A 24,598-nucleotide genomic window follows, 5' to 3' on the forward strand; every position below is an offset into this window, starting at 1 on the left:
GGTCCTCGAGGGGGACGCCTTCGTTTGCTCTCCAGAGTACTGGTTCTGGCTGTTTGATCTGCCGATTTGGTGAGTCCATGTTAAGTAGGACATGTCTTGATCTGTAGTGATAACGGCTATGGAACTCTCTCGCCTGCGATTGATGTGCGGTCTTGAGATTAGAAAAATCCAGAGGTACTGATGAACTATTCCGGAGGACGCACCCGGGAGCACCCGCCCGATGAAAGCGGGGCGGAAAGGTTCCGCGACTCAGCCGCCGCCCGGGCCGGAGCACCATGCGTCTCCGGCCCCTCCGCTCTAAAAAGCTTCGTGTCTAAGCAAAGTATCGGCACCTGCGAACCCAATTCAACACCAATTGAGGCGTTTTGAATGTTTTCTTTCGCTTGTCTTTTTAGGAGTGGCCCCTAAGGTTTGCGCCCGCCCGTTTCCCCCCCCCTCCACCAAAAAATGAAGTGCCGACTCCGACCTCCGAACCCTCACGTGATGCGCCGATGGTGAAATCGCTTCTGAGGATGGCGACAGATGGCGAATGCGTCCGATCAGCCCGGTTTCCCTCCAAAAACCCCTCCCGTAGTCTGTTTAGATGACAAATGACCGTGGTCTGACTCGTTTGCAGACGATTCGTCTTTCTGGGTAGGGAGAAGAACATTGTCCCTTTTCTTAAATACTGTTCTGTACATGTATGGCACTACTTCTTGACAGGTTTCAATTTGATAAAACGGATCCGGTCTCTGTTCCCCTGGATTCCCGTGGTCTGAGGTTCTTCTGGAGATAGAGAGAGAGAAAGAAAGAGACTGATAGACAACCATGGGCGGCGAGCGAAAGATCAAGTCCGTCGCCATCATTGGCGCCGGTGCCGCAGGTAAACTTACACCACCCCAAAATCACCTCGTTATCTCACGTGGCATGTATTTCATCGACTTGGCGTGCCACGGGCACTCTGTGCGTTTTCATCTCATCGTAGGTTCGGAGGGGCTGACGGTTTTCATGCAATCGCACTAGGCGCTGTTACTGCTGCCGCGTTCAAGGCCGAGAACTATTTCGAGAGGATCCAAGTCTTCGAACGGCGGGAGTCTGCTGGTGGCACATGGTGAGAGGTCGCCGTGAACGGTCTAGGTGGTGGATCATGACTGACATCGTGCCCGTTCCCCAGGATCTACGACCCAAACCCAGCCGAGCTTCCTCCACTTCAGCCTGGAAGCCTTCCGCCGGATGTCGATCCCGCTGTGGAGATCCCGGGCGAGCTGCCCCAGGTCAAGCCTCACAGCCAGCGGGAGAGATACACCCAGACCCCAATCTACCGCTCTTTGACGTAAGTTCTCGGCATCGTATATGTGTGTGTAAGAGGACACAAACCTGGTATCTAACCGGGAGCCCGCAGCACTAATGTTCCTGACATTGCAATGTCTTTCTCGGACTCAAGGTTCGCCTACGGCCCCTTTGCGCCGCACTGGGTCCCCCGGCAGTACATCGAGAACTACTTTTCACTGCACAAGACAGACTCCATTCTGGTACTCAACACCACCGTCGAAGACGTCACCAGGATCCCGGCAAAGGACAGACCTGAGCAGTGGAGACTGACGCTGCGCAAATTCGACGCCGCGCGGAATGTCGACATCTGGTGGCAGGAGGTCTTTGACGCCGTCGTCCTCGCCAACGGGCACTACTCGGTTCCATACGTATGTGGTTGCTAATTCTTTCTTCTTTTTTCAAAGCCCATCCTTTCCCGATTCTTATTTGCTCTTATGAGTCGTGGGAAATGGTAAAAAAGAAATGCTGACAGCATTCTCAGGTGCCTCATGTCAAGGGTCTGGACGAGTATATCAAGAAGTTCCCGGGCCGAGTGGTCCACTCCAAGACCTACCGCACCCCGGAGTCCTTCACCGGCAAGAAGATCGTGACCATCGGCAACTCCGCGTCGGGCCACGATGTCACGGAAGAGCTGGTCAAGACGGCTCGCACGCCGGTGTTCCAGTCCCGGCGTTCGAAATCGCGATGGGACGGTGACGAGCCGCCGCCGGGGATCGAATGGAAGCCGGTCATCAAAGAGTACCACCTGGACGGGCGGATCGTTTTCGAGGACGGCTCACACCTCGACGACGTCGACCACGTCATCTACTGCACGGGCTACAAGCCCTCGTACCCATTCTGGAACTCCGAGGCCAACGGCGGGAGGGCGCTGTACGACTACAAGGAGGGCAAGCTCATCAAGACGTTTTGGCACACCTTCTTCCAGGATTTCCAGACGCTCGGCATCGTCGGCATGCCGCGGGTCCTGACGTTCCGCAGCTTCGAGTACCAGGCGATCGCGCTGGCCCGCGTCTTCTCGGGGCGGCACTCGGTCGCGCTGCCGCCCGTCGAGGAGCAGGAGCGCTGGGAGAGGGAGCGGGAGGAGCTGGTCCGCAAGGACGGGCGCAAGTTCCACGACATCGCGTGGGAGACGGGCGAGACGTTCGAGTGGCTCAACTGGCTGTTCCGGGTGGCGGGCCTGCCCACGCTCCGGGGCAAGGGACGGGCGCCGCCAGTGCTCTCGGAGGAGCTGATCTGGGCCGTGGAGCACGTCAGGAAGTACGCCGAACCCGGGAACCCCATCGACGGCGACGAGTCCCAGGAGAAAAAGAAGGAGGAGGAGGCCGAGGTGGCGGGTACGGGGTTCTACGGGGACGGCTACGAGCATCGCGCCGAGGGACAGAAGGGGAAGTGGCTCTTGGTGCAAAGGCCCAAGAAGGACTTATTGGGGTTCATCTAGACTAAGAACATTTTCTTCTTGGCGAGAGCAGACATTTTGTAAGTGTAGATTTTGTTTTGCATCGCTTCAAATTTGAACGGCCGTGATGAAGACTCCGGATTGGGAGACCCGTTCTGGTGGAATTGTGCCCGACAAGTCACACGTGCCGTCCTCGATACCCTGTTGCATCAACGGTTTTTTTGCAGTACTCGTGAGATTCAAAAGTATGGAGGGGTTGTCTAACAGAGCATTGCCCATTGATGACCTAGACAGGGGGGGGGAGGTTGGTTTGGCCTCCGATAAACCGGAAACAACTATAAAAAGCTCGAATCCGAGCAAGAACGTGATGATATCCAATAGCATTCCGAACGTCCGCGCAAGGCTCCAAGTTCTCTAGTGTCTATAGTTTCCCTCCTCGATCTGTATTATCGCTACACCTCGTCACACATTACTTGTATAGCCTCGTCACACATCATCTCAGATCGATCTATCCGTGTGGTACGTGCTTCTAGGACAGCTAGACGGTCTCGGCTCCCAAAGGCCAGGCCACATGCAGCCGCCATTCCACATCACCTAATCTTACGCTACATCTCTTCACGTTACCCAGCTTACAAGCCCCGCTCGTCCTCTTTCCTCGGCATGTTGAAGGGCGAATCCCTCCCGGTGTAGATGAAAGCATCGTACACACAAGCGCCCGCCACGCCACCGGCTATGGCGGCGACCCACGGCGCCCAGAACCAGTAGTAGTAATCGTGGGTGAAGACGTCGGAGCCGTAGCCGACGAGAGCCAACGCGATGCGCGGGCCAGTGTCGCGGGCGCCGTTCATGGCGTAGCCCGTATTGATGCCTAGGGCGGAGCCGATGGCCAGCAGGGCCAGGAACATGGCGAAGGGCTGGGTGCCCTTGGGCGGCGCCAGGTTGTTCTTGTCGGCCAGGGCGAAGACGATGGCGACCAACGCGGCCGAGGCCAGGAACTCGGTATAGAAGGCGCCGGCGTAGGGCAGCCCCGCGGCGGGGAACGTGAAGAACAGGCCGGCGGTAGCGTGCTCGCCGACCAAGGAGCGGGCGGCGCCGCCCTCGTACGCGGCGATACTGGTGGCGTAGTTGAGGTAGACGGCAAGGCTAGCGAGGGCGGCGCCCAGCACCTGCGCGGCGAGGAAGCCCGGCACTTTGCGCCAGGGGAAGCCGCGGAACAGGGCCAGCACCACGGTCACGGTCGGGTTGCAGTGGCCGCCCGACACGCCGCCGGACATCCACACGGCCATCGACACTCCGGCCGCCCACGCGAGCCGGCACTGCAGGAAGTCGCCGGCGTTCTCGCGGATGTCGGGCCCTCTGTAGTGCAGCCGCGTCTCGCACTCGACGCCCGCGCCGAAGAGCAGGATCATGAACGTGCCCCAGAACTCGCTGTGTCTCGGATTAGCTTCAACCTTTTCTCTTCTCCCCCCCCCTTCTCCCTACGATGAACACCGGGCGGACACTTACGCAAACTCCTCGCGCCACGTGTGACGGATTTGAGCCCATGTGTTGGGCGGTCGGTCGCTCAGCGCCCACTGGGGCTTGTGCAAGCGCGTCTCCTGGTGAGCGGCGACGGGCGCGGCCGGCAACACCGGCTCGACGTCGTCGTGGTGCGGGTGCACCTCTTGAAGCGAGGCGCGCCGCACCGACAGAGGCGACACGCGGCGGTGGCTGCTGAACGACGGCAGGTGGAAGTTGAAGGTGCTGGTGCGCCGTCGTTGCTGTGAGAGCAGCGGCTGGCTGGGGTCGCCCGGGTCGTAAATGGAAGATCTGGTGGACATGATGGGATGGATGCGTTGGAGGAATCGACGTGTCCGTGTAGCTAGGTGGGCGGAAGGGTGAAGAGATGTGGGAGAAACGGGACTCTCACACCAGCAAAAAAACGGCGATGCCCTCGCCGACTTATGTTTTCGAAAATCCGCGTCTGTTTTGTCGATCCATCGCACGCTGGCACGCACGGTTGCCTCTGCTCACCGTATCAACATGATGCATTGTCGAACCCGCTCGCCAAGTGGTTCCCGAGGCCCGCCTCCGATTTGGTAGGACAAGGAGCGACGGCATCTTTCTGTGGGTTCGGGGCGTATTCGCAATTCAACAACTTGATAACACTGTGATTAATCCACCAGGTCGCCACCTAACGCATCCACTTGAGCATTCAGTGAGCCGGAATCCCTGTTCCTATGTGTGCGCCATGTCTGTTTTGAGTTCCAATCATGATGGGTAGCTTTAACTCGAGACTCTCCTGGCTGCGAGTTGATCAACTTTTCAGGTTTCCATCTCAGTTGTATCGGCAGATTAGAGGGACGCTCATCGGACGGGGGTTTGGTAGTCCGGGCCGGAGCCACCATCTCCTGATTGGGCGCAGTTGTCTTGCCAACTCCGTCGATACCCATTTTTCCCGGTCCCGAGTCCGGTCAGCCCGGGTGCCGTCGTAATTGACTACCGCAACTTGGATAGCCAGATAAGCCACCCAGTCAACAGACTTGTTCGATTGTGAGTTGAAAAACATCGTTGCTTTCATGCTCACGAATTATGCTCTCGCGTTTAGTCGCGGCACATTATGTCTTGCCCCGTTGCGTCTCATCAATTTTACGGGTTTCTTTCTACCAGTCCCTTGGCCGAGGCGCAAGATCTTTGTAATCCTGGGTATAAAGCATCCGAGCACAACGGTTTGACGAAAGACTTTCTATTCAACAAGCAGGCCGGGGCTGGCGCAATGAAGGATGTCTCCCGCGGAGTCGTGTGCAACAATCATGGGCCTTAAGAGCTTGCCTCGTCTTTCATCGAGAGAGAGAAGCCTTAGCCGAAAGAGAAGGCGGCGACAGCATCAAGGGCCGCATAGAATTTGTCCTGATCCGCGCAGAACGGACGATCGTCGACTATCCATGTCTTCTCGTGCCACAGGTCGATCAGATGGAGAAAGTTGAGGTAGATCACCGGTGTGGCAACGATTTGCCCAAAAAGGGGACGACGTTAGTCCTGGAGCAACTGGCGTTGCGTTTTACACCCATCTTTGATGCTCAGCCTGACTCTATGACTCGGTTTCGGGTCCATAAAGAGGTCTTCCATGGTTTTCCCGTGACCGAAACCCTTACGTCGCATGCAAGGGACCTGGGTATCGTGGGAGTCGCTCAGGATCACGCATGGTGGCAACAGCGAGCGGAAGAAGACCTGGTACACAGGCAAATCGCACTTCTCGGGCCGTTCGTGGACCCAAGTCATTGTGTTACACGTCCAGGAGACCAAGACAACTAGCTCTGACAGGTCGCCCGTAACGCTTCGAGACGCGTTTGGGTTGTATGATATCCCCTTGATAGAGTCCGGTGGGGGTTTCTTGTATATTTTCCGCAGACGACGGACGCACCGAAAGCGCAGCGACTATCAAGGAGAGCGGAAGCTTCCCGTACGGAAGTAGCCTCGCCATTTGGTGAGCAGTGTCATCTGGTTGAACGAATGCCATCATAAAGACAGCGCTATCGGGTTGGGCTTATAATTGTTGCAACGGTGATCAACGCGGCGATGACCCACGCATTATACACTATTTCGACAACTCCGCTTCACGATGCCGATCCATTGCTTTCATCTTTTCCTAGTTGATTGCCGATGATTAGTGAATGGCGTGTTACGCTATATCTAGTGATCTTGGAACATGGGACAAACATTGCTGTGGACGGAATTCCTACCAGAGGGGCGCATTAACACCCTCTTACCTCAGAGCACATTCCAAAAACTTGTGAGTAGCTCATGAAGCGTTCTTGGCTGATGATTTGGATTCGATGCTGTGATACTCTGACCATTGGCCGGGAGTTTACTGACTGAACCTTTGCCAAGTTCATTCTCTAAAACTTTTAGACGCGGAGGAGGGGGGGCTGAAGATGTCGGCAGGGAATGGGACGGCGAGAGGTGGCCGATAGAGGAAAAAGTATAGCAATTAATTCTTGCGCAGGACTTCTGGGGATAAGGTGGTATTTTCGACCAGTTTATAATTCAAAAATGTTACAAAAGAAAAACTTCCCGCATCGTTTCAACAGTTCAAATGAATTAGTAAAAATGCAGAGACGTCAAATTCAAGGCCAATGCTGGACCGGAAATTCGTCTCTTATGAAAGGCCAATCAAATTAATTATTCGGTGAGCTGGCGTTAAGATATAACTTGAAAAGTGACCGGACGCTGTAGAGAAATTGGTAGAGCTGAGGGTGTCACGCAGTGAATGACTTCATCCAACCTTGCTGTAATAGAAATCTCAACATATTTCTTTTTAACTACGTGTTGTGATGCGGAGGGAAACAAGCTTCCAGTGGTGACGATGGTAGCCAGTTCATTTCCTATGCCGCGTACTATGCCTCCCTCCGCCAGCCCGAGTTAGCCATCTCTGTTTCCTCAATTTATCAGGCGAGAAGTATGGCGAAAAGCTTTTCTTTAAAACAGATTCCGTTCTAAATCGTCTCGTGCTACAAAGACATTGGAAGAACCCAAATGCACAACGGGAATCAGAACATGATACATGTTGATGCCCCGTCGACCTCGAAGTTGCTACGCAGTGTATGTCTACCATCCCAAATCGCCAATTGAACACGTGGGTTTCTTGTAACCCTATGCAAACGTAAGCTTGGGGTTTAAGTCCATTGTCCCTGCGATGCTGACACCTATTGCTCCGTCGCCGCTCGACGTGGTGTCCGTAGTCGTCTATAAAGCCAATCATTGCATTAACTGTTACATGGTGTTGAATAGTCGAAGCGGTACGTGAAGCCATCAAGGCCTCAACCTGACCGCGTGCGATACGACGATGGCGCGTCCGCGCTCTCCGTGCCCTCTGCCGGAATCGCCTTATCTTGTGTGGTGCTCATGAAGAGTATGTCTTTGAGCCTTCTGGTCGAGTCTTCGTGCCGTGCTTGGTTCTGGTGCAATGGCGGCCCCAGTCCTATAAATCGTAGGAGTTTGGGCACCAGGTGTCGCCACAGCTGGCGGGTGGACGGAAGACAAGCGACAATGACTCCCACAGAAAGTTCTATGTATGACCACATGTGGAGGTAGAAAGCATCGTCTAGGTGGTGGGTGATTCGATGGTTAGTATTAGCCGGTTGAAAAATGGGGGTGCGGTTTTGAAACGGGACAGAAAAGCAGGATTTCATGCTTACAAGTAGGGTCCTTGAAGCCCTCTAGGCTAATCAATACTCTGAGTCGAATGGCACTGACGATTGTGATACTTTTTTAGAATGATAAGTCAGCTGTGAGGTATCAAAAGGGAAGACATGAACGGAACCCCAGGGGCAGACAAGAGGGAGAAAATTGAAAAGGCTTCTGTTCGCCGTCCTAGACTTACAACACGCCGAGCCCGAACATGGACACGATCTCCGCCTTCTGCCTCTTCCTCAAGTTGAGCCAAAGGATCTGTGTGACCGGCAGCACGAGCATCCACACATCTAGGGCGATGTTGATGGCGGCGTGCGAAATAAACATGGCGTATACGTTGATGCAGTAGCCCGGGTGTTTGCCGTCCCATGCCTCCCAGGCGTTACTGAAGGGCCGGCATTGGTTCAAGTTCGCGACAGTGAAGGCGATGCAGAAAGCGAGGTTGAAGGCCTGCGTGGCCCATAGCACCATGGTGAACGTGCTGCTGACCATGCTGAAGACGCGGATGTAGAAAAAGAGGATCGAGGCCTTGAGGGCCGAGATGCTGAGGGTGTAGATCACCTCGAAAGCGAAGAAGACCTGTGGACGGTGTGATCAGTCGGATGTGGTTTCAGTCCGTGGCCGTAGTTTTCGATCCTTGCGATTCGAAGGCTTACCTGCATGAAGCGGGTTATCTCATCGTATGATAGCGCCCATACATCACGGCCAATACCGAGCTGGAAACCTGGAAGGGTGTCAACGACGAGGTGTACAATCAAGCCCGGAATCTGGGGGAAGCTACCATGAAACTTGGAGATAGCGAACCCCAGTGAGAAGAACTGCTTGCGAGATCAGTAATAGAACAGAGCGAAGGGTGGGGGGGGGTAGAGCAGCAGATGCTCACATATCCAATCATCAACGTCACATCATCCGGTCCCCACGACGACAATCTTAGAACCTTGGCGAGCAACCGCACAACGACGAAGAGGGCGGTTCCTACCACCAGACTGACCCTGCCGGCCACAGTTCCTGTCTGATGGTGATATGGGAACCCGCATCGCGTCCACGTCACGTTCTTAGCAACTGGGAAAGAATCAGATGTCAGTCGCCGGCTTGAGTGATCGGAAGTGAAGTGAGAGAGGCAGCCTCAGACACGAAGGTGTGATACATGCATGTCGATGAACCGGTATCGAGGGAAAGAGGAGATAGGAAAGGGATCTTTCTCACGATACGCCTGATCCAGATCGCAGGAAGCGCGCACGCAGCTACGGAGGACGCTAATGTATGGCTTATCGTAGCACAGGCATGCCGAAGTCAGGTTAGACACGGCACACGTGGTGAAGTTGAGCGCTTGCGAGACGCACGGTACCTGGCCGAGCATCAATTATGTTAGCGATCTCTCTAATCGTGCAGAACGCTCACAGAAGCGCGATGGGGAGGTCGGCGACTCACGGCACAGTCTGGCAGAACCGCAGACAACGGGGCCGCCATCAAAGTGGTTACTGACGGCAAGACAACCGCGATGGAGCAGGGACAGACACACAAGGCCAGGTCGACGAGGGAGGCATTACGAGTCGAGGGCTCAGTCGCAGCGGGAGCGGAGGGGGGAGGGGGGGGGGGAGAGGGAGGAGGGGGGAAAGCCGGGCGGTGGGAAGTAGTGCGTTTATGTTTGAAGAAGAGAACAAACAGAACAGGCCCTTTTTGTCGCGGAAGTAGGTTGAATGGCGTTTGCCTCCAGACGATGTTCAACTCTAGCTCACGACTGTTCGGTTTGGGGCCGACGATCTAGACCCGGTAAGTGGCAACACCGTTTTCGGCGAGAAGCCACCACAAATAAGACTGTCAAGCGGCTTGAACAGTTGGGGGAGTGCTTGAGAGTATTCCCTTCTTTATATGCGGAGACAGACGCCGCCTACGATCCCGGGGATCTGGTAGGACGGCGGAAGAATCACCATCGTCGAAATCTCGTCGTTTCTATTCCCCAAAGACATATCTTCCAGTCTTGTATTGACTACATGTGTACTAGCAGAGGGGACAAAAAGGGCGGGTATTGAAACATATGGAAGGCGTTCCCGATTTGTCGACAACGTGCTATGTGGGATGAGCACATTGCAGCCGGAAGGAAGTGTGCGAGTTGAAGGCTCTCCCTCATGCTTGGGCAAACAGATCAGGGACCTTCGAGGAATGCCGCCTCATTACCACGTATTCGCAAAGTGAAGAATGAGTGGTGGTGGTTGTCTCAGGGACAAACAATACCCTTCGCGAGGTTCAAAACCAAAAAAAAAATGACCAGCCTGGGGGTCGAACCCAGAATCTCCTGATGACTGATTCTAAGTCTTTGTTTCGCTCGTGGTCAGACAAACGAGAAACTGGAATCGTAGTCAGACGCCTTGCCATTGGGCCAACCGGCCAGTTGGTTGATGTGATCCGAGGATCCTGTCCTGGGATGCGGATTAGTCGCGAGAAAACAATTCTTATCGTTTGTGGGTTGTGGGTTTCTTCGCGTGTGGATGATGTGGGTTCTTTTGAGAAGTCTGATATATGTTAGTGACTGGTGATGGATGGCAAGGATGCGTGGGTTGGGTGGAGGGAGGGCCACGAACAGAGCTTCAGTAGCGACATCATCCACCCCCACCACCACCACTCTCGACTGATTATCTTCCAAACGTGGTGACATATACAAGACACTCCTGCAGCCGCAACAAGTCTAATGTCGAGCCACTACCGCCACAGTCTCAGACCCTAAGCCACAAACCCTCCTGAACAAACCGGCCGGACGAGAGCAACAAGCCCCCCACGCCCATGACCACCCGAGACCGCAAACAGCGAGGAAACCCGCCAAACTCCGCCTTCTTCTCCTCCCATTCCCAGTCTGCTTCTCCGAGACTTCAACTTCGTTCCGCCACGAACCAGATTCCGAGAACCATTTATCAAAGAGGGATCCGGCATCCAAGATCCAAGATTCGGCCCTCCGCCCCGCCCGTCCTCCGCCATCTCCCCACCCCTCTCCCCTATACTTCTCTCTCTCTCTCACTCTCTCCCCCCTCTCTCTGTGCTAAATCCATTCGACGTCTTCTTTGCCCCTCGGGTGCTCTAGACCTCGAGGACTTCCGAGATGCGCCACTCCTCCGCTACGAAGCCGCTGGGCCGGCTGGGCGGATGAGGAGGGGCTTTCGGGGGCGTGAACGGCTTGGCGACAAGCCGAAGTGGTCGCTTCGCTGCTGTTTTGGTTTGCCTTGTTCTAGGAGGTCAGCCAAGTGATGCCTTGAGTCGGGAATGCCTTCATCTCAATCGTGAGACCGAGGCTACAATGTGAAACAAGCTCAATGACTTCATAGGACATGTGCGACTCGAGACACGCAGCGTATGTGCTAGACAGGTTATCGTCTGCACATGATATCCTGCGACCGCCATCTGTGCATGATTATTGACAAATGTAATGCGGCATGAAGCCCTGGTGTTTTAATCATTTGTTTGTGAATTTTCTGAGCTGCAATTACCAAGGACATTTATCTGCCCACAAGCAGTCACTGCTCTTTGTCATTGCAGTGACCGAGCATGTGCCGGTCGCCGTTCAATCATCCATATCCGAGTCCTGTGTTGTCACCTCCTGTCGCATCGGTGTCATAAGTAAAAGACCGCGTTGCTCCACGCCCCCCAGGACGTTCCCCTTGGCCACTCGCTGCTCCCTCCATTGTTCGTCTACCCTCCGCCTCTTTCGTTATTCGTGTCATGGATACCAATCATACGAAGAAACGCCTGGCCTGGATCAACGTGACCAGTGCTTTCCCACGTTGACTTGGCGAGGCTTATTGGCGGTGTTTTCAAGTCGGGAAACTGGTCGATAGGAGTTGAAGCTCCGTGTGTCGTTGAGAGCGGTCTAGGCAAGAAAGTCGCGAGTAGGGTTCGCTGCCCAACCCCTGCCTTTATTCACCTCTTTGCCAGTTTTGGAGCCGTCATGCTCATAAGCCGACCAAAGCAACCCGGCTGACTCCGAGTCGCCAAAGTTGGAAAACGCAAAACGCTCTCTGCGGAAATTATCAAAGGTTTTTTTGTTTTTTTAAAAGGGTACATACTGCCTACCGCTCGTAGCGGAGCTGTTTGCCCCTGCATGCGATTGTAGCATGCCTGCAGCATATAACGTATATGTACGTTTCGTCGTGTGGCCTTCACTATTGCCGACTACGATTGATAGTGTATGCAGCCAACCGCAAGTCCAACCGCAAGTAAATCACGTTGTGTTGACTTTTCACAAAGTGTCATCGTGGCAGCTTTATCTTAAGCTGCCTGCGTAGGGGGCGTCCGACGCGACCAGTTCTCGGACCCACGTCCACGGTAGCCGCCTCGGCCTCCCCGGCTGGGAGGGGGGTTCGGGTTGCTTGCCTCGCCCGAATAAGAAGATTCGCGACCTTTGCTGCCCCGATGGCTTGGGCCAGATCCGCGCTGCCCACGCCCACTAGATCGTCGTGGGTTGCTACCCGATCGAGAGGACGGAAGGGGAACCGTTTTGGCCTCGGCCATTCCGGGGAGAAGGATGCGGTACACGCTGCTGCTGTTGGACATCTCGTGAGGGAACCATAGTGACCGGACTGTCTCAACGTCGGATACCCAAAAGCGCCTCGGCAGCGGCTTGCTCGGAGCGGCAGCTGGGTGCCACGCAGCATCCGGAGTCTTGTGCGGGATCCGAATTTGAGGGAGCGACCCCATCTCCTGTTCCTCAAAGCATTCTTCTGCCATCGGCTTCGTGTTGAAAGATTTTACATCATCAGACGACTGCGGAACGATAGAACGAGGCAAAGAGACAGTGGCCGGGTTGAAATGGCCCGAATAGTCGAGAGCACTCTTAGTGACAGGTTCGACACCTGGTGCCTTTGGCGGGGAGTTTGGCTTTCGTCCTGTGAGTAGGTTGTTGATACGATCCTGCCAGTTCTCATTCCCGGTGTTGTCCTGCGACCGTTGCGGCGCATGACTCGGCTGGTGAGGCCCGCGAGCATGAGACCCAGGTCCGTCCTTGTATCCGGCTGGAGTAGCCCAAGCGAATTGCCCGGTAGATCTGGAAGCCGCGGGTTGCGCAGCCGAAGCTGAAGGGGGCAGCTTGACAACAGGATGTGGGCGGGGAAGGGATACATGGGGATGCAGGGCATCTCCGTCGAAAGCTGGGTGTCCAAACATGTCCGGAGGCGGCGGAGAAGGCGAGCTGGGCCTCGATGGCTCCAAATGGGAGCCTGAAGGATCGTGTCTGCCGTCCTTGGGCGGGAAGAATCTGGAGGAAGATCGCGACTGAGTAGCGGCTGATGGTCCGGTGGGAGGCAGGATCGAACCCGCCGATGGGCCAGCAGGTACCGAGGGGTGATCAACGCTACGAGAAGACACATCGTGGTGGATGATGTGTGCGGCATCGCGCCTGCTGTCTCCAGAGGGCCGCCATGTTTCTTTGATCGAGGCTTGTGCTTGCTCAATGGTAAGTCCGCGCTCAGCGAGAGTCCGATCGCGCTCGAGACGCTGTGTTCTCTTCTCGTCCAGGACCACCTTATCCCCCTCCAGCACTGAGTTGGCCCATCTGTTTCTCATGTCGTTTGCTTCCCGCGGGCCTCCATGTCCTGAGCGAGACTGATTGGCCACCGGAACCTGAGGCGGTGCTCGCTGCACGACGGGTGGTGCGATGGGTTCGGGGCCCTTGCTATTCTGAACCGGAGCAAGCTGGCCGGGTAGCTGAGCCACCTGCGACCCAGGCAAACGACCCAGATCAGTGTTAAAAGTTCCGTTGCCGAGCCCGCGATCATTATTAGGCGATCCCCAAACGTTGCGAGGGGCTTGAGGAGCAGAGGAGCCCCAGCTCGGCAGACGTTCCTGTTGAGGTGTAGCAGCCACCCAAGAATCAGGTTGTCTGGCATCTTGCCCACCCTGGATTCTGCCAGGGTCTCCGCCAGCGATGATAGGTCTTTCGCTGAACGATTTATCACTCACTTCAGCGTCAGTTGCTGCTGGCGCAATGGATGAACTCGAGCTCGCTGCTGGTTGTGAGCCCGCCTCTGGGCCAGTAGAGCCGTCCTGTTGTTGAGATTGTGCCTGTGTTTGAGCGGCCCTGTTAGTGTCCTCGGGCGATGAATCTTTCTTTGCACTCTTGCGTTCCGGAGGCGGCCCCATGGCTTCCAACTTCGCCTTGATGCGTTCCTTCCTTGCGGCCTCCTCGCGGGCCTCCTCTTCGCGTCTTCTTTGCATCGCCAGCTCTCGCTTCTCGCGCATAATCTTCTTCTGCAGTTCAAGATCCTCCTCCAAACGGGCCATCGGGGGTGGCTGTACTGGTCTATTGTCCGGCTGAGGGGCTGATGTGTGCAAGGTGGCATAATTGGTTCCTGGCGAAGGCCGAGGCTGCCACTGCTGGTTGCCATGCATCCGAGGGCCGTGTTGCAAGCCCGAGGGAGAGAAGTTTCGCGGGGAAACAGGGCTGTCGATTGACCCGGCCATGGAACCTCTGCGAGCGCTGAGTAAATCCTGGGGAGGCATCGGCATCTCGTGGCCCTTGCCCGGTCGTTGCAAGTAGGACCCACTTCCACCACTAGCTACGGAGGATCCGCGACGTCTGCCATAGGGACCATCAGGGACCGAACTCCTGTTTGTCTGGAAAGCGGCAGACGGCTCAGGGTGATCAGACTGGGATGGGCGCTGTAGCACGGCGGGTTGTCTGGGGTGAGCGTCGGACCGCATGGAGCCCCTTCGATCAGGTGCTGGCTCATAACGCCCAGACTGTGAGTTGAATAGTTCCCTGTTTCCGCCCACCGCAGGCCCTTCTCTCCAAGTAGAACGACTAAAATCATCGGCAGCGATCTCCTTGGCATGGTGAGGCGGTGGGGTGTTGCTCGTAGAGTACTGGTCTCTGGCAGAATATCTCGTGCCGGCGTGGAACGCAGATGACTCGGCGACAACTGGCGGCGCTTTCTCGATAGGCGGAAGAGGCGCCCATGGTGACTTGACGGGCGTCGGGGGAGCAGGCGGCTTTGCGACCAGTGTCGGTTTGTCGGCAGATCCGGCCTTGAGGATCAGGCCCTTTCCAGAAGCAAGCCCTCCGGGCTTTATAGAGGGCGACACGGTGCTGCGGGGTGGTGGTGCTGGTGACTTCGGTTTCTCTATCGCCTTCTCCTTGGGCGGTACCGGGATCGGCTCAGGCGGCGGCGCGGGCGTTTCGTCGGGGTGCGGGAGCGTAGTCTTGGTACCATCTGTCCAGGTAATGGTCTCAGGCGCCCAATCATCGTCGTCGTCCTCTATGTCCGCCCAGTTCCCTTGCGCCTGCCCACTCTCCGGAGCCAGCCGGCTCGCCATGTGAATGCCATACTTCTTAAGTTCCTCATCCGTCAGCTTCTTGGGTTCCGGGACTGGAACAGCTGAGAGTCACGGTTAGCAATAGAGCGCAACCACCACGAGTCGTCCAGTAGCCTTACGTCGATTCTTGTTCCACACGGCGTTGGGGTCAGGGCCTGAGGCGGGTTGGGCGCCATTCGCAGCCGGGTTGAGGCGCGGGGTGGAGCCCGTGCCAGTTCCCGACTTTGCGACAAGTCTAGGTCGCGACGACAGTGTCGAGGTTCCCGATGGCGAGGAGCTGAGGATTGTCGTCGAGTTGGTCTTCTCGCCAGGTTTGGTCGTAGCTATACTCGTAGGGCCTTTCGAGGCCAAAAACTTTTTGTTGACCGACACAGCCTTGAATGTCGCAGGCTTCTTGACAGCCGATGACGTCCTGCCGTGGCCCTTCTCTCCATCTCGGGCAAACCGCGATGCTTCCGTATCCGACCCTCCGCTAACACTAACGTCTGCTGAAACGAGCTGATCTTCGACACCGGTGATGCGCTTATTTTCTAAGTCATCGACGGCGGGACTACCGTTCAGATTCGCGCGATCTGGGCCAACATTGTGCGAGTCGTTGTCAGCGTCGTTAGTCTGCTGGACGGAGAATCCCAAGGACCCTAGATTAGCCATGGCAAGCGACAAGGTGATATCAGAGAGTATGAAGATTGCATGAGGGCCAAATGAAGAAGGAGGACGTGGGGATCGGCGGGCGATGGGGCCGACGCCAGCTGTGAAGTTTGAAGAGGGGAAAAGAGGCAACTCACGAGCTTGGAGTCAGAATGGACAGAAGCATCAACGGGGGCGTCGAGGGTGGCTTCAGTTGCCATCATACGTCGTCGGATGTTCTGCGCTGGAAGAGCGAGGTTGGGATTTTCCGGACTTGAGTTTGGCTGAGGGAAAGAGGACAAGTCTTTGGGGGGTTGTAGAGGATGGCTCGGTTTTGGTCGGTTCAGGTAGGAGGGTGGCTGGTACGACCGGGCGACAAGTCGCAGAAGTCGGGGCTGCTTTGTAGGTCGGCTCGCGGGGTGAATGCGATCTTGAAAGTCGCGTGTTTAAAACTCCCCTACCAGCAAGACGGGTATCGTCGTTCAGGTATTTGTTTGTGGGGGAGGAGGTTTCGGAGTCGGGAGAAAATAAAGGAGCGCTGGGCTGATGGGGGTGAGGTGGTGGCAGAAAGGCACACCTATGCGGCTGTGATGGTTGTGAGGTCGATTTTCCAGAGGAGCTGCGGTCGCCTAATCAGGGATTAGCGTGCAGCAGGGGAGCAGGCCAGTGGTGCTGTGTGTTCAGTGCGAAGTGAGCCTGAGAGGGGGAGGGAAAAGAGTGGATACAACGGGGTCCTGGTCGCCGACTTGGTCACCGGAAGGCTGTGACAGTGTGTAGGGTACGCACACTGTAAATTGTTAGCACTGTTCACTTACCTGGGTTATGGAACCCAGGCAGAAAGGAAGAGTGAAGGGTGGTGGGTGCTCCTGGGTTGGCTGGGGGGAAGGAGCCAAAGCGGGATTCCCCGACATTCAAACATGCTACCTATTCTTGGACATTTCAGCATTGATGAGCAACGCCATGGTCTGGCCTGAGCATATCACAGGTCTTAAGACTGATGCATCCTATGCCAACTCACAATATTTTGCTAAGTTGCTAAATCTAGATCAAAGGATTACATTCTAGCAGTAAACTGCCAAACAGTGGTCCCTTGACAGCTGCGCTTGGCTAGTCAGCCAAAGGCAGTAGGTGCATGTACCCTTCTGTTCTATACGTCAACTACTAAGCAACTATTACTTCCAACATCACTTTAACATCCTCTTGTCTCCTATCCAGGACTTATTTGGGCATTACGCGATACCACTCAGTTATCCTTTTTAACTAACCGAAACAAATTCTCAGTACCTGACTGTACACATTGGCAGGGCGGCTAATGGAGGAGCTGGGCTTTGCTCCTGGTCATGTTCACGAGTATTCGCTTGACACGAAAAAGGGGATTTGCCGAGGAGCCTCCTCCCGGAGAATAGGTTCTAATTCTTATATACACAGTCCCAATGCCATTACACAGCCTCAGGCTGGACTACAACCAACGATTAGAAATCGCTTAGTGAGCATTGTTCTTGTGGTGGCCTGCAAAGTGTCAGCATCGTTTAGCCAAAATCTACTCTAATCGTACGGCTTGACGGTTCGTACGGAAGAGTTAGACTTACGGAGGTGGAAGTAGTAGTTCTGGGCGTAGCCGAGAACGAGGAGGAGGCCGAGAGCGTGGACGATGGCTGCACACGAAACATCAGAACACTGCTCGCAATGAACACACATCACATCCGGAAAATGACATACGCTTCGCCGAGGCGTTCTTGCCGCTGAAGTGCTTAGCGGCGTAACGGCCGAGGATGCCAGTGGCCTTGGTCTCGGGGGCCGGGCCACGGGGAAGCTTCTCGTAGAAGTTGACGACGCGCTGCATGCGAACAGCGTTGGGGTCCGCACCAAGAGCCTGGGAAGGGGTTCGTATGTTAGCCCGTGTTGTTGGGTTTCCCATTGCTCCGAGCTGCTCCGTCTAGTTTTCATCGGTGCTCCGTGTCCCGCGCCTAACCTCCGAATCGTGGAGCAGCCTTCTCAACGGTATTGTACCCATCAAAACAAACGTAAACCGGGAGAATATCGTACCTTAGGGGAGGCGACCTAGTTGCACTCGATTAGTATGACGATGACGGACAACAGCTGTTCGGGTCGATGGAGGAGCGCACCTTGGGGGGGATGAGGGTCGAGAGACCGCGGCGGGGGACGAAGCTCATGATGTCTGGGTATCGGGGTCGCGAGAAAATCGATGAAGGTATCGGTCGGTCGCTCGGCGCAAACAGTCAATTGAGCGGGATCAATTGACTTCGGTTTCGACGTGAGGGAGGCTGATGCTGTAATGTGGACGAAGTGACGCCCCGTTGCCGAAGTGAGGTTTGACGAAAAGCACTCGTTTCTTCGGGTCAAGGTTCTTGCGACAGCCAATCAGCGTCCCCGAAACGGAGACCCAGCAAGGCCCTTTCTGCCAATGCCGAACGTCAACCACCACCACCACATTCCCTGAATACCAACCCTCTCGACGACGACGATTTACCGCTGCATCAATTGAGGGAGCGAACCGTCGCCATGGCATCCCCCAGAGCCTACAATGCGGCTCGTCTCCTGCGCTGCGCCGCTCCCTTCCGAGCTTCCGCCCCGATGACTGCTCGCCGGTTCGAGAGCCAGCTCGCACGCGGCACCGCAGGAGTGCCCGCTGAACTCCCCTCTACCAACCAGAACACGCCCGACTATACCATTACTGCCGATAAGGCCACATCGTGAGAGCTTTTTAAGGGCGCCATGAATGCTGCATTCACAGCTAACCCGCGTCGTAGCACCTTTACCCCCGTCCCGAAGAAGGTCCAGAACGGCAGCGAAGACGTTCCCTACATCCAGGCCGCGGTCATCTCCGGCGCCCCCATGGAGCTCCAGGCTCGCACCGTTCGGTACGCGCACACCGCCCTCCAAGAACTCGTCGAAGCAGGTTACTGACAGTGGGCCACACGCAGCATCTTCCAGGAGGCCAAGCCCGCGACGCAATCTGGCAACTGGCAGGGCCACCACTGGCGCATGGACTGGGACATCCTCCCCAAGGGCCATCGTTGGGAGAACCCCCTGATGGGATGGCAGTCATCAGGAGACATGATGCAGGGCACCAAGCTCAACTTCAAGTCTAAGGAGGACGCCATCCACTTTGCCGAGAAGCAAGGCTATGAATACTTTGTGTCGGAGCCTCAGTCGAGGAGAATCAAGCCCAAGGCCTACGACAACAACTTCCTTTACTCGCCTAAGAAGCTCAAGCACATCCGCACCAAATAGACGTACCGACTGTATATACCTAACTCAAGACGTTTCTCGATTTCTCCAGTTGATTATGTTGAAATAAGGCATCGGTACTATCTTACCTAACTTCATCTCCTGAGTGGACGAACTGCGACTGCAATCTCTTCTGCACACACAATGCTTAGAAGTTATGCGGCTTGTCATAAAGCAGAAACCGGAGCTGCTGGACTTACTTCTACGTGCTTGTCTGTAAGCGGAGTTACTTACGCGGGGATTGGCCACTCAGGCTCCACGATAGCCTGGCTGATCCGAAGGTTTAGATACATATATACTTTTACGTACCCGAGAAGCAGACTCGCCAGCCTCTCACAACGAAGTCCAGTTTCCCTTCTTTTTCGGAGTTGGCCTCCCAATATACAACCGAGTGAAATAGTCCTTGGTAGCACTTCTATTCATGTATCGGTATTCTGTTGTCCCGATGTTGCATGCTCATTCTAAGATTTATGTGTACCATGTTCTCATTCAGTCGTGACCGAATGACCAACGCCTCCCCCGTGGAATCCCATCCATACTGTTGCCCGTATTCCCAATCCTAAATCAAACCTTGCTCTGAAACGCCCTGCGCTAATTATAAATCCTCCAGTTCTCGTTATCAAGTTCATGATCCCATTACAGGCTCACTGTACTGTGACCTACTTGCCACCAACACGTTGGCTCGAGATTGTTAATGGATGCCTCATTCGCTTCAGTCTCGAATCCCGTGGGTGGCTATCAGCCTTCGTGATCCAATATGATTACCCGGGCGAGTCGTGGGTAGCAACACTCGGCTCAATCTGATGGTTCTGATGTGCACCGAGCCATCAGGCAATGGGCCGTCGAGCGGCGGTCCCATGTTTTCCTTGTCGCTACTGCCATGCTCACTATCGTCGTCCTAGGAGAGCTGCATCTGGTCGTGTCCATCACTCTCGTCTCCATTTAAGCCCAATCCAATGCGGTCCGGGAGGGCCTTCTTCTCTGCTCTCGCAGTCGACTCAGCCCAAGCCCGCATCTTGACTAACTGTCGAATCGCAGCTTCCCTGCGTTCAGATTGCCGCTGCAAAATGGCCTTGTTGACATCATCTGCCACATCCCGTCTCAGGTCTGGGTGCAAGATGGCTGCCAATTGAGGTTCGAGGTCGTTGTGAGGGAAAATCAACAACGCCATCGTCTCTTCGAGGTCTTTGAGAAAACGCGAATCTGTCGGCGCTCGAGGGCCAAGATGATTCGTGGCGAACGTCAAAGCGGGAGTGATATCACCACCGGGCATCTTCGTGCAAGAGCGGATTAACTCGACGAGCTGCAGCCGCAAAAGAGCGAAATGCAAGGTAGGATCGCGATCCAAAATCTGGCATACGTGTTAGAGCATATGCGTGGAATTGTATGCGTGTTTGAAAGCTGGGAGGTAAAGAAAAGCTCATAAAAAAAGTGGTTGTTTCTCATCAAAGACCCGAAGGTGCTATGAGTGGTGCATGATAACTCTAGGTCTAATCACGGCAAAGTAGGAAGGCGAGCATAATTTGGCAACACGTACCTCCGAGTCAAAGTCATTCAGCGCCTCAATAGCAGACTGAATGCTTCCGGTATGGATCGACTTCTGGATCTGCTGACGGACCTTGATCGTCTCGTCGATTTGGTGGGGTTGCAGGTTGGCTTCCTTGCTGAATTTTGCGGCAGCATTAGGATAGCCTTCCATGGTTAAATAGTCGAGGATCAGGGCGTTGATGTCGCTGGAGGATCATGTTAGCAAACAGTCTCTTCTGAGTCTGTCTCGAAATGCCAAGATGTGTAAAACAGTAAGGTGTCAGGTTAATTTTATATCGAGTTCTCCGCATGGTAATTGCTAGGAGAGATTCCCATTTGATAGTCGATCATCATGTGAGCTGGTTGGGGAGGGGGAGCCGCGCGGATCGATGACTAGCGTCGGGCTAGCAGATAGCAAGGGAAACGACTTACCTTTTGGGCGACTTCACGTCCTGAACACGCCTCTCGAAAGCATGCTTCATGGGAGTAGCGGTCGACACAGACGAAGTCTGGAAAGACATCTTAGCTGCGGTCCTGCAAGACCAGAGCCGGAGCCCGGCGACAGGGCACACAGAAGCTCAACGGACCATGATTCTCTCCAAGGTCTCCCGCACGAGACGAGCAGCAGCTCTGTTCCAAACCGCTATCGCTGTTGGGTCGTTTATGTCCGGCAGTCCTGACATGCGATGGAAGGTGCGCAAAGCAGGGAAAGCAGGGCAGGGTCAGACTCTGGGCGGCCGTCACATTTGGGTGGCCGTTCGAGCTCCCGGTTGTTTGTTGTGCGAAAGGGTTGAAAGAAAACCGAGGAAGAAATGGGATTGGATGTGGAAGAAGAAGAAAACGTCAGAACAAAGGGAAAGAGGCTGGAGCGGAGCTTTATTCAGTTCCAGAGTTTGCGCCTGCAGGGGGGCCAATCGCAGAATCAGCCGGCTGTCGACGTGGGGCACCCATGATTATGTAATTCGGGACACATGAGCAGAAGCTGCAAGCGGGCTTGACAGGGCAAGAAGTGCAGGGCGGGCTCCACCAGTGAAGCACAACAGCAGGTACGAAAGTTGAAGTATCTTTTCCGATTCGTACCGCACCGCTGCAGTACTTTCAAATCCCAGCAATGTGCCATCCCGTCCCGTCAGCGAGAGCGGCGAGGGTCTACTGTAGGTACATGAACCACGACGAGCCATGGGAGTGAGGTGCAATAGGCAACACGGCAGACGAACACTTGTGCTTGCTTCTCCGTCGTTGCTGGTATTTTCCCCCCTGCTACATTGATCCCATTGAAGGCGACTAGACCACCCAGCTGTCGAGGCTATTCAACAACAACCTTCCTGATACAGCCACAATAAAAGGTCCCCCCTCATTCGCCCTAGCCAGCCAGCACCTGTTCCAACGCAACATTCCCTTCAGGCACTGCAGCTCCACTAGCAACCAAGGCTACTTGACCTAGGTTGTCAAAGTCAAGCATCCCCTCAGCGCTTATCTCTGGGATAACCTGGACCCTGACTTTTGCCTCTTGTTTTCATTTTTATAGTCGAGCCTCCCTTTGCCTTCACCCGCTCGTCGCAAGAAAGCAGAACAGAGGCCCAAAACTCGTGCGGCGATTTTCAATCGTCGTCGTCGTTTCTGCCTGCCTAGCTGCAGAATCTCAAGGTCTAAGCTGCAGCTATCCGATACCATCGTCCCCCGCGCCTCGACGTCGGCGACCTCCGACTCAAAATGGCCGACGACCACAGCGGCACGGAATCTCATGTGACTGTCCAACGGCGAACTCACTACTCACCACCATGGGCAGATGTTAGCATCATTGGCATTGCCGGCAGCTCGGGCTCGGGAAAGTCTACTCTGTCGCATGCTATTGTGAGAAAGTTGAATCTGCCCTGGGTGGTGATTTTGTCCATGGTATGTGTTTATCTACCCCGCCGACCATCTAGCAACGTCCCTGACTCGATGATGTTAGGACTCTTTCTACAACCCCCTAACTCCCGAGGAATCCAAGAAGGCTTTTGCCAATGACTTCGACTTCGATGCGCCTGATGTGAGTAATGCTTTGTGTAATGGCTAGTTTAGTTGTTGACCACGTTCACAGGCCATCGACTTCAATGTTCTCGTTCAATGTCTTCGAGACCTCAAGGCCGGGTGAGTCGTCATGCCACAGTGATCTCGGGTTTTCTCTGTCCAACCCACGAGGCTGAGGAGCTTCGTCTATGGAGAAGTAAGTTGACAAGCTCAACCTTAGCAAACGGGCCGAGATCCCCGTGTACTCCTTTGCCAAGCATCAACGACTGGACCAAACCACAACCATCTACTCGCCTCACGTCATCATCTTGGAAGGCATCTTTGCCCTCCACGACCCTCGCATCATAGATCTTTTGGACATGAGGGTACATTCTCCCAGGTCAAACCAGTACACGGGGGGAAAAATCCTGACAGATATTTAGATATTCTGTGAAGCGGATGCCGATACGTGTCTGTCTCGAAGAGGTCAGTCACGCGCGCCTCGGACGTAACTCTGTTTATTTCGAAGCTAACCATCCCTGGCAGTGTTAAGAGACGTCAAGGAGCGCGCCCGAGATGTCGAAGGAATCATGAAGCAATGGTTCAAATTTGTGAAACCCAACTTCGAAAAGGTAACGGCACTCGGATCAGGGCCTCTGTTACCGCTGTATTCTGACGTGTTCTCAGTTCGTTGAGCCTCAACGCAAAGTGGCAGGTAATTCATATACTCCCCGTGGAGCTTCTGCCATGATACTGACGGCAAAAAGACATCATCGTGCCCAGAGGTATCGAAAACCATGTCGCGATGGGTAAGTGGTCCGTGCCAGTAGTGCCAGCTTGAACTAAGATGTCGATTAGCCATGGTTGTTCAGTACATCGAGCGAAAGTTGATCGAAAAGTCAACGCACCACCGGGCGGCATTGACGCAGCTGGAGCTCGCTGCTGCCAGCGACCCTCTGTCTGACAGAGTCGTGATCTTGGACCAGACAACGCAACTCAGAGGCATGTGCACAATCATCCAGGACATCGACACGTCGGCGGAAGACTTCATCTTTTACTTTGACCGCCTCGCTTGCTTGTTGATTGAGCAGTGAGTATTTTGGCTCCGGAGCGATCGTACGTGCAGTTGCAGTAGGCTGATTTATTCCAGGGCGCTTAACAATGTGCAGTTCAGGGAGAAGACCGTTTCCACGCCCCAAGGCTACAAGTATAATGGTCTTCAGGCTACAGGCGATGTGAGTGCGGTGCTTGTTCTCCGAGGCGGTGCTGCCTTTGAGACTGCCCTGAAGAGAGTTGTTCCCGATATGAGAACCGGCCGAGTCCTCATCCAGTCCAACGTACGGACGGGAGAGCCCGAGCTGCATTACCTTAAGCTTCCGGACAACATTGACGACCACGAGTCGGTGTTGTTGATTGACACCCAGATGGCGAGCGGAGGTGCCGCACTTATGGCTGTGCAGGTTCTCGTCGACCACGGCGTTGCCCAGGAGAAGATTGTGCTGGCTTGCTATGCCGCCGGGAGACTTGGTGTTCACCGGCTTGCCAAGGTTTTCCCTGGTATCACCATCGTTCTCTGCAACATGCTTGCCGATATCGAAGATCGCTGGGTCGAGAAGAAGTACTTCCGATGCTAGTTTAGTAGCCGTCTTTGAGAAAGGTGTGCCATCGCATTTCACCTGCGACGAGCAGGTGATGTATATAGCAACAGTAAAGACAATCAGTACAACAAACTAGGAACAGCAGTGCCAGGATACACCATGGCATCTGCCTTGGATCTCAACACGGTGCGAGCTTGGCTTGAGTTGAAAACAACCTTGACATCGTGAGCCAGGCTGCATCCGCCACTTCCTATACTTCCAGTCCAGCCGCACCCAAGATGCTCATCATTGGTTGGTGTCAAGCGTCAATTGACCGAACGAGACGCCGAGGAGTGGATATGATGGTGGAGAGTCCGGCACGCAGCATGCGCTTTTAAGATCGCTGACTGAGACCACTGCGTCGCGAAATGCACTAATCTCGCCG

The 24,598-nt window shown here is 54.8% G+C and overlaps 9 protein-coding genes across 9 annotated transcripts; 3 read left to right on the plus strand and 6 right to left on the minus strand.

The window, feature by feature from the left end:
- Positions 1–355: 355 nt before the first annotated feature.
- On the plus strand, positions 356–3,323 carry CDEST_05490 (Putative flavin monooxygenase, FAD/NAD(P)-binding domain superfamily). Its single transcript, XM_062921649.1, has 5 exons — positions 356–862; positions 1,003–1,090; positions 1,154–1,312; positions 1,382–1,679; positions 1,793–3,323. The coding sequence occupies exons 1-5, from the start codon at positions 808–810 to the stop codon at positions 2,747–2,749; spliced, it is 1,557 nt and encodes a 518-aa protein (XP_062777700.1). The 5' UTR covers positions 356–807; the 3' UTR covers positions 2,750–3,323.
- A 1-nt stretch (position 3,324) lies between these two features.
- CDEST_05491 (Putative major intrinsic protein) lies at positions 3,325–4,794 on the minus strand. The gene is made up of 2 exons (XM_062921650.1): positions 4,214–4,794; positions 3,325–4,135 (listed from the first exon to the last, which is right to left on the minus strand). Exons 1-2 carry the CDS (start codon positions 4,525–4,527, stop codon positions 3,337–3,339), a joined length of 1,113 nt encoding a protein of 370 aa, XP_062777701.1. The 5' UTR covers positions 4,528–4,794; the 3' UTR covers positions 3,325–3,336.
- A 925-nt stretch (positions 4,795–5,719) lies between these two features.
- Positions 5,720–5,968, minus strand: CDEST_05492 (uncharacterized protein; the record flags this gene model as incomplete). The annotated part of the gene is made up of 1 exon (XM_062921651.1): positions 5,720–5,968. The coding sequence occupies one exon, from the start codon at positions 5,966–5,968 to the stop codon at positions 5,720–5,722; it is 249 nt and encodes an 82-aa protein (XP_062777702.1).
- Positions 5,969–7,506: 1,538 nt separating this feature from the next.
- On the minus strand, positions 7,507–9,239 carry CDEST_05493 (Putative extracellular membrane protein, CFEM; the record flags this gene model as incomplete). The annotated part of the gene is made up of 6 exons (XM_062921652.1): positions 7,507–7,790; positions 7,885–7,952; positions 8,070–8,458; positions 8,536–8,697; positions 8,763–8,941; positions 9,014–9,239. The coding sequence occupies 6 exons, from the start codon at positions 9,237–9,239 to the stop codon at positions 7,507–7,509; spliced, it is 1,308 nt and encodes a 435-aa protein (XP_062777703.1).
- A 2,050-nt stretch (positions 9,240–11,289) lies between these two features.
- CDEST_05494 (uncharacterized protein) lies at positions 11,290–16,389 on the minus strand. The gene is made up of 3 exons (XM_062921653.1): positions 15,964–16,389; positions 15,298–15,790; positions 11,290–15,240 (listed from the first exon to the last, which is right to left on the minus strand). The coding sequence occupies exons 1-3, from the start codon at positions 16,027–16,029 to the stop codon at positions 12,137–12,139; spliced, it is 3,663 nt and encodes a 1,220-aa protein (XP_062777704.1). The 5' UTR covers positions 16,030–16,389; the 3' UTR covers positions 11,290–12,136.
- Positions 16,390–17,178: 789 nt separating this feature from the next.
- CDEST_05495 (uncharacterized protein) lies at positions 17,179–18,113 on the minus strand. Its single transcript, XM_062921654.1, has 5 exons — positions 17,932–18,113; positions 17,852–17,866; positions 17,525–17,678; positions 17,395–17,460; positions 17,179–17,314 (listed from the first exon to the last, which is right to left on the minus strand). The coding sequence occupies exons 1-5, from the start codon at positions 17,977–17,979 to the stop codon at positions 17,289–17,291; spliced, it is 309 nt and encodes a 102-aa protein (XP_062777705.1). The 5' UTR covers positions 17,980–18,113; the 3' UTR covers positions 17,179–17,288.
- Positions 18,114–18,248: 135 nt separating this feature from the next.
- Positions 18,249–19,106, plus strand: CDEST_05496 (Putative NADH dehydrogenase ubiquinone Fe-S protein 4-like superfamily). The gene is made up of 3 exons (XM_062921655.1): positions 18,249–18,519; positions 18,577–18,687; positions 18,751–19,106. Exons 1-3 carry the CDS (start codon positions 18,329–18,331, stop codon positions 19,058–19,060), a joined length of 612 nt encoding a protein of 203 aa, XP_062777706.1. The 5' UTR covers positions 18,249–18,328; the 3' UTR covers positions 19,061–19,106.
- Positions 19,107–19,452: 346 nt separating this feature from the next.
- CDEST_05497 (Putative CRA domain-containing protein) lies at positions 19,453–21,438 on the minus strand. The gene is made up of 4 exons (XM_062921656.1): positions 21,172–21,438; positions 21,017–21,093; positions 20,595–20,790; positions 19,453–20,408 (listed from the first exon to the last, which is right to left on the minus strand). The coding sequence occupies exons 1-4, from the start codon at positions 21,265–21,267 to the stop codon at positions 19,956–19,958; spliced, it is 822 nt and encodes a 273-aa protein (XP_062777707.1). The 5' UTR covers positions 21,268–21,438; the 3' UTR covers positions 19,453–19,955.
- A 364-nt stretch (positions 21,439–21,802) lies between these two features.
- On the plus strand, positions 21,803–24,439 carry CDEST_05498 (Putative uridine kinase, AAA+ ATPase domain, phosphoribulokinase/uridine kinase). The gene is made up of 10 exons (XM_062921657.1): positions 21,803–22,480; positions 22,539–22,616; positions 22,668–22,717; positions 22,818–22,962; positions 23,020–23,062; positions 23,123–23,208; positions 23,264–23,291; positions 23,344–23,385; positions 23,435–23,666; positions 23,727–24,439. Exons 1-10 carry the CDS (start codon positions 22,298–22,300, stop codon positions 24,208–24,210), a joined length of 1,371 nt encoding a protein of 456 aa, XP_062777708.1. The 5' UTR covers positions 21,803–22,297; the 3' UTR covers positions 24,211–24,439.
- Positions 24,440–24,598: the final 159 nt, after the last annotated feature.

Source organism: Colletotrichum destructivum, chromosome 3 (assembly GCF_034447905.1).
Source record: "Colletotrichum destructivum chromosome 3, complete sequence".
Classification (NCBI taxonomy): domain Eukaryota; kingdom Fungi; phylum Ascomycota; class Sordariomycetes; order Glomerellales; family Glomerellaceae; genus Colletotrichum; species Colletotrichum destructivum.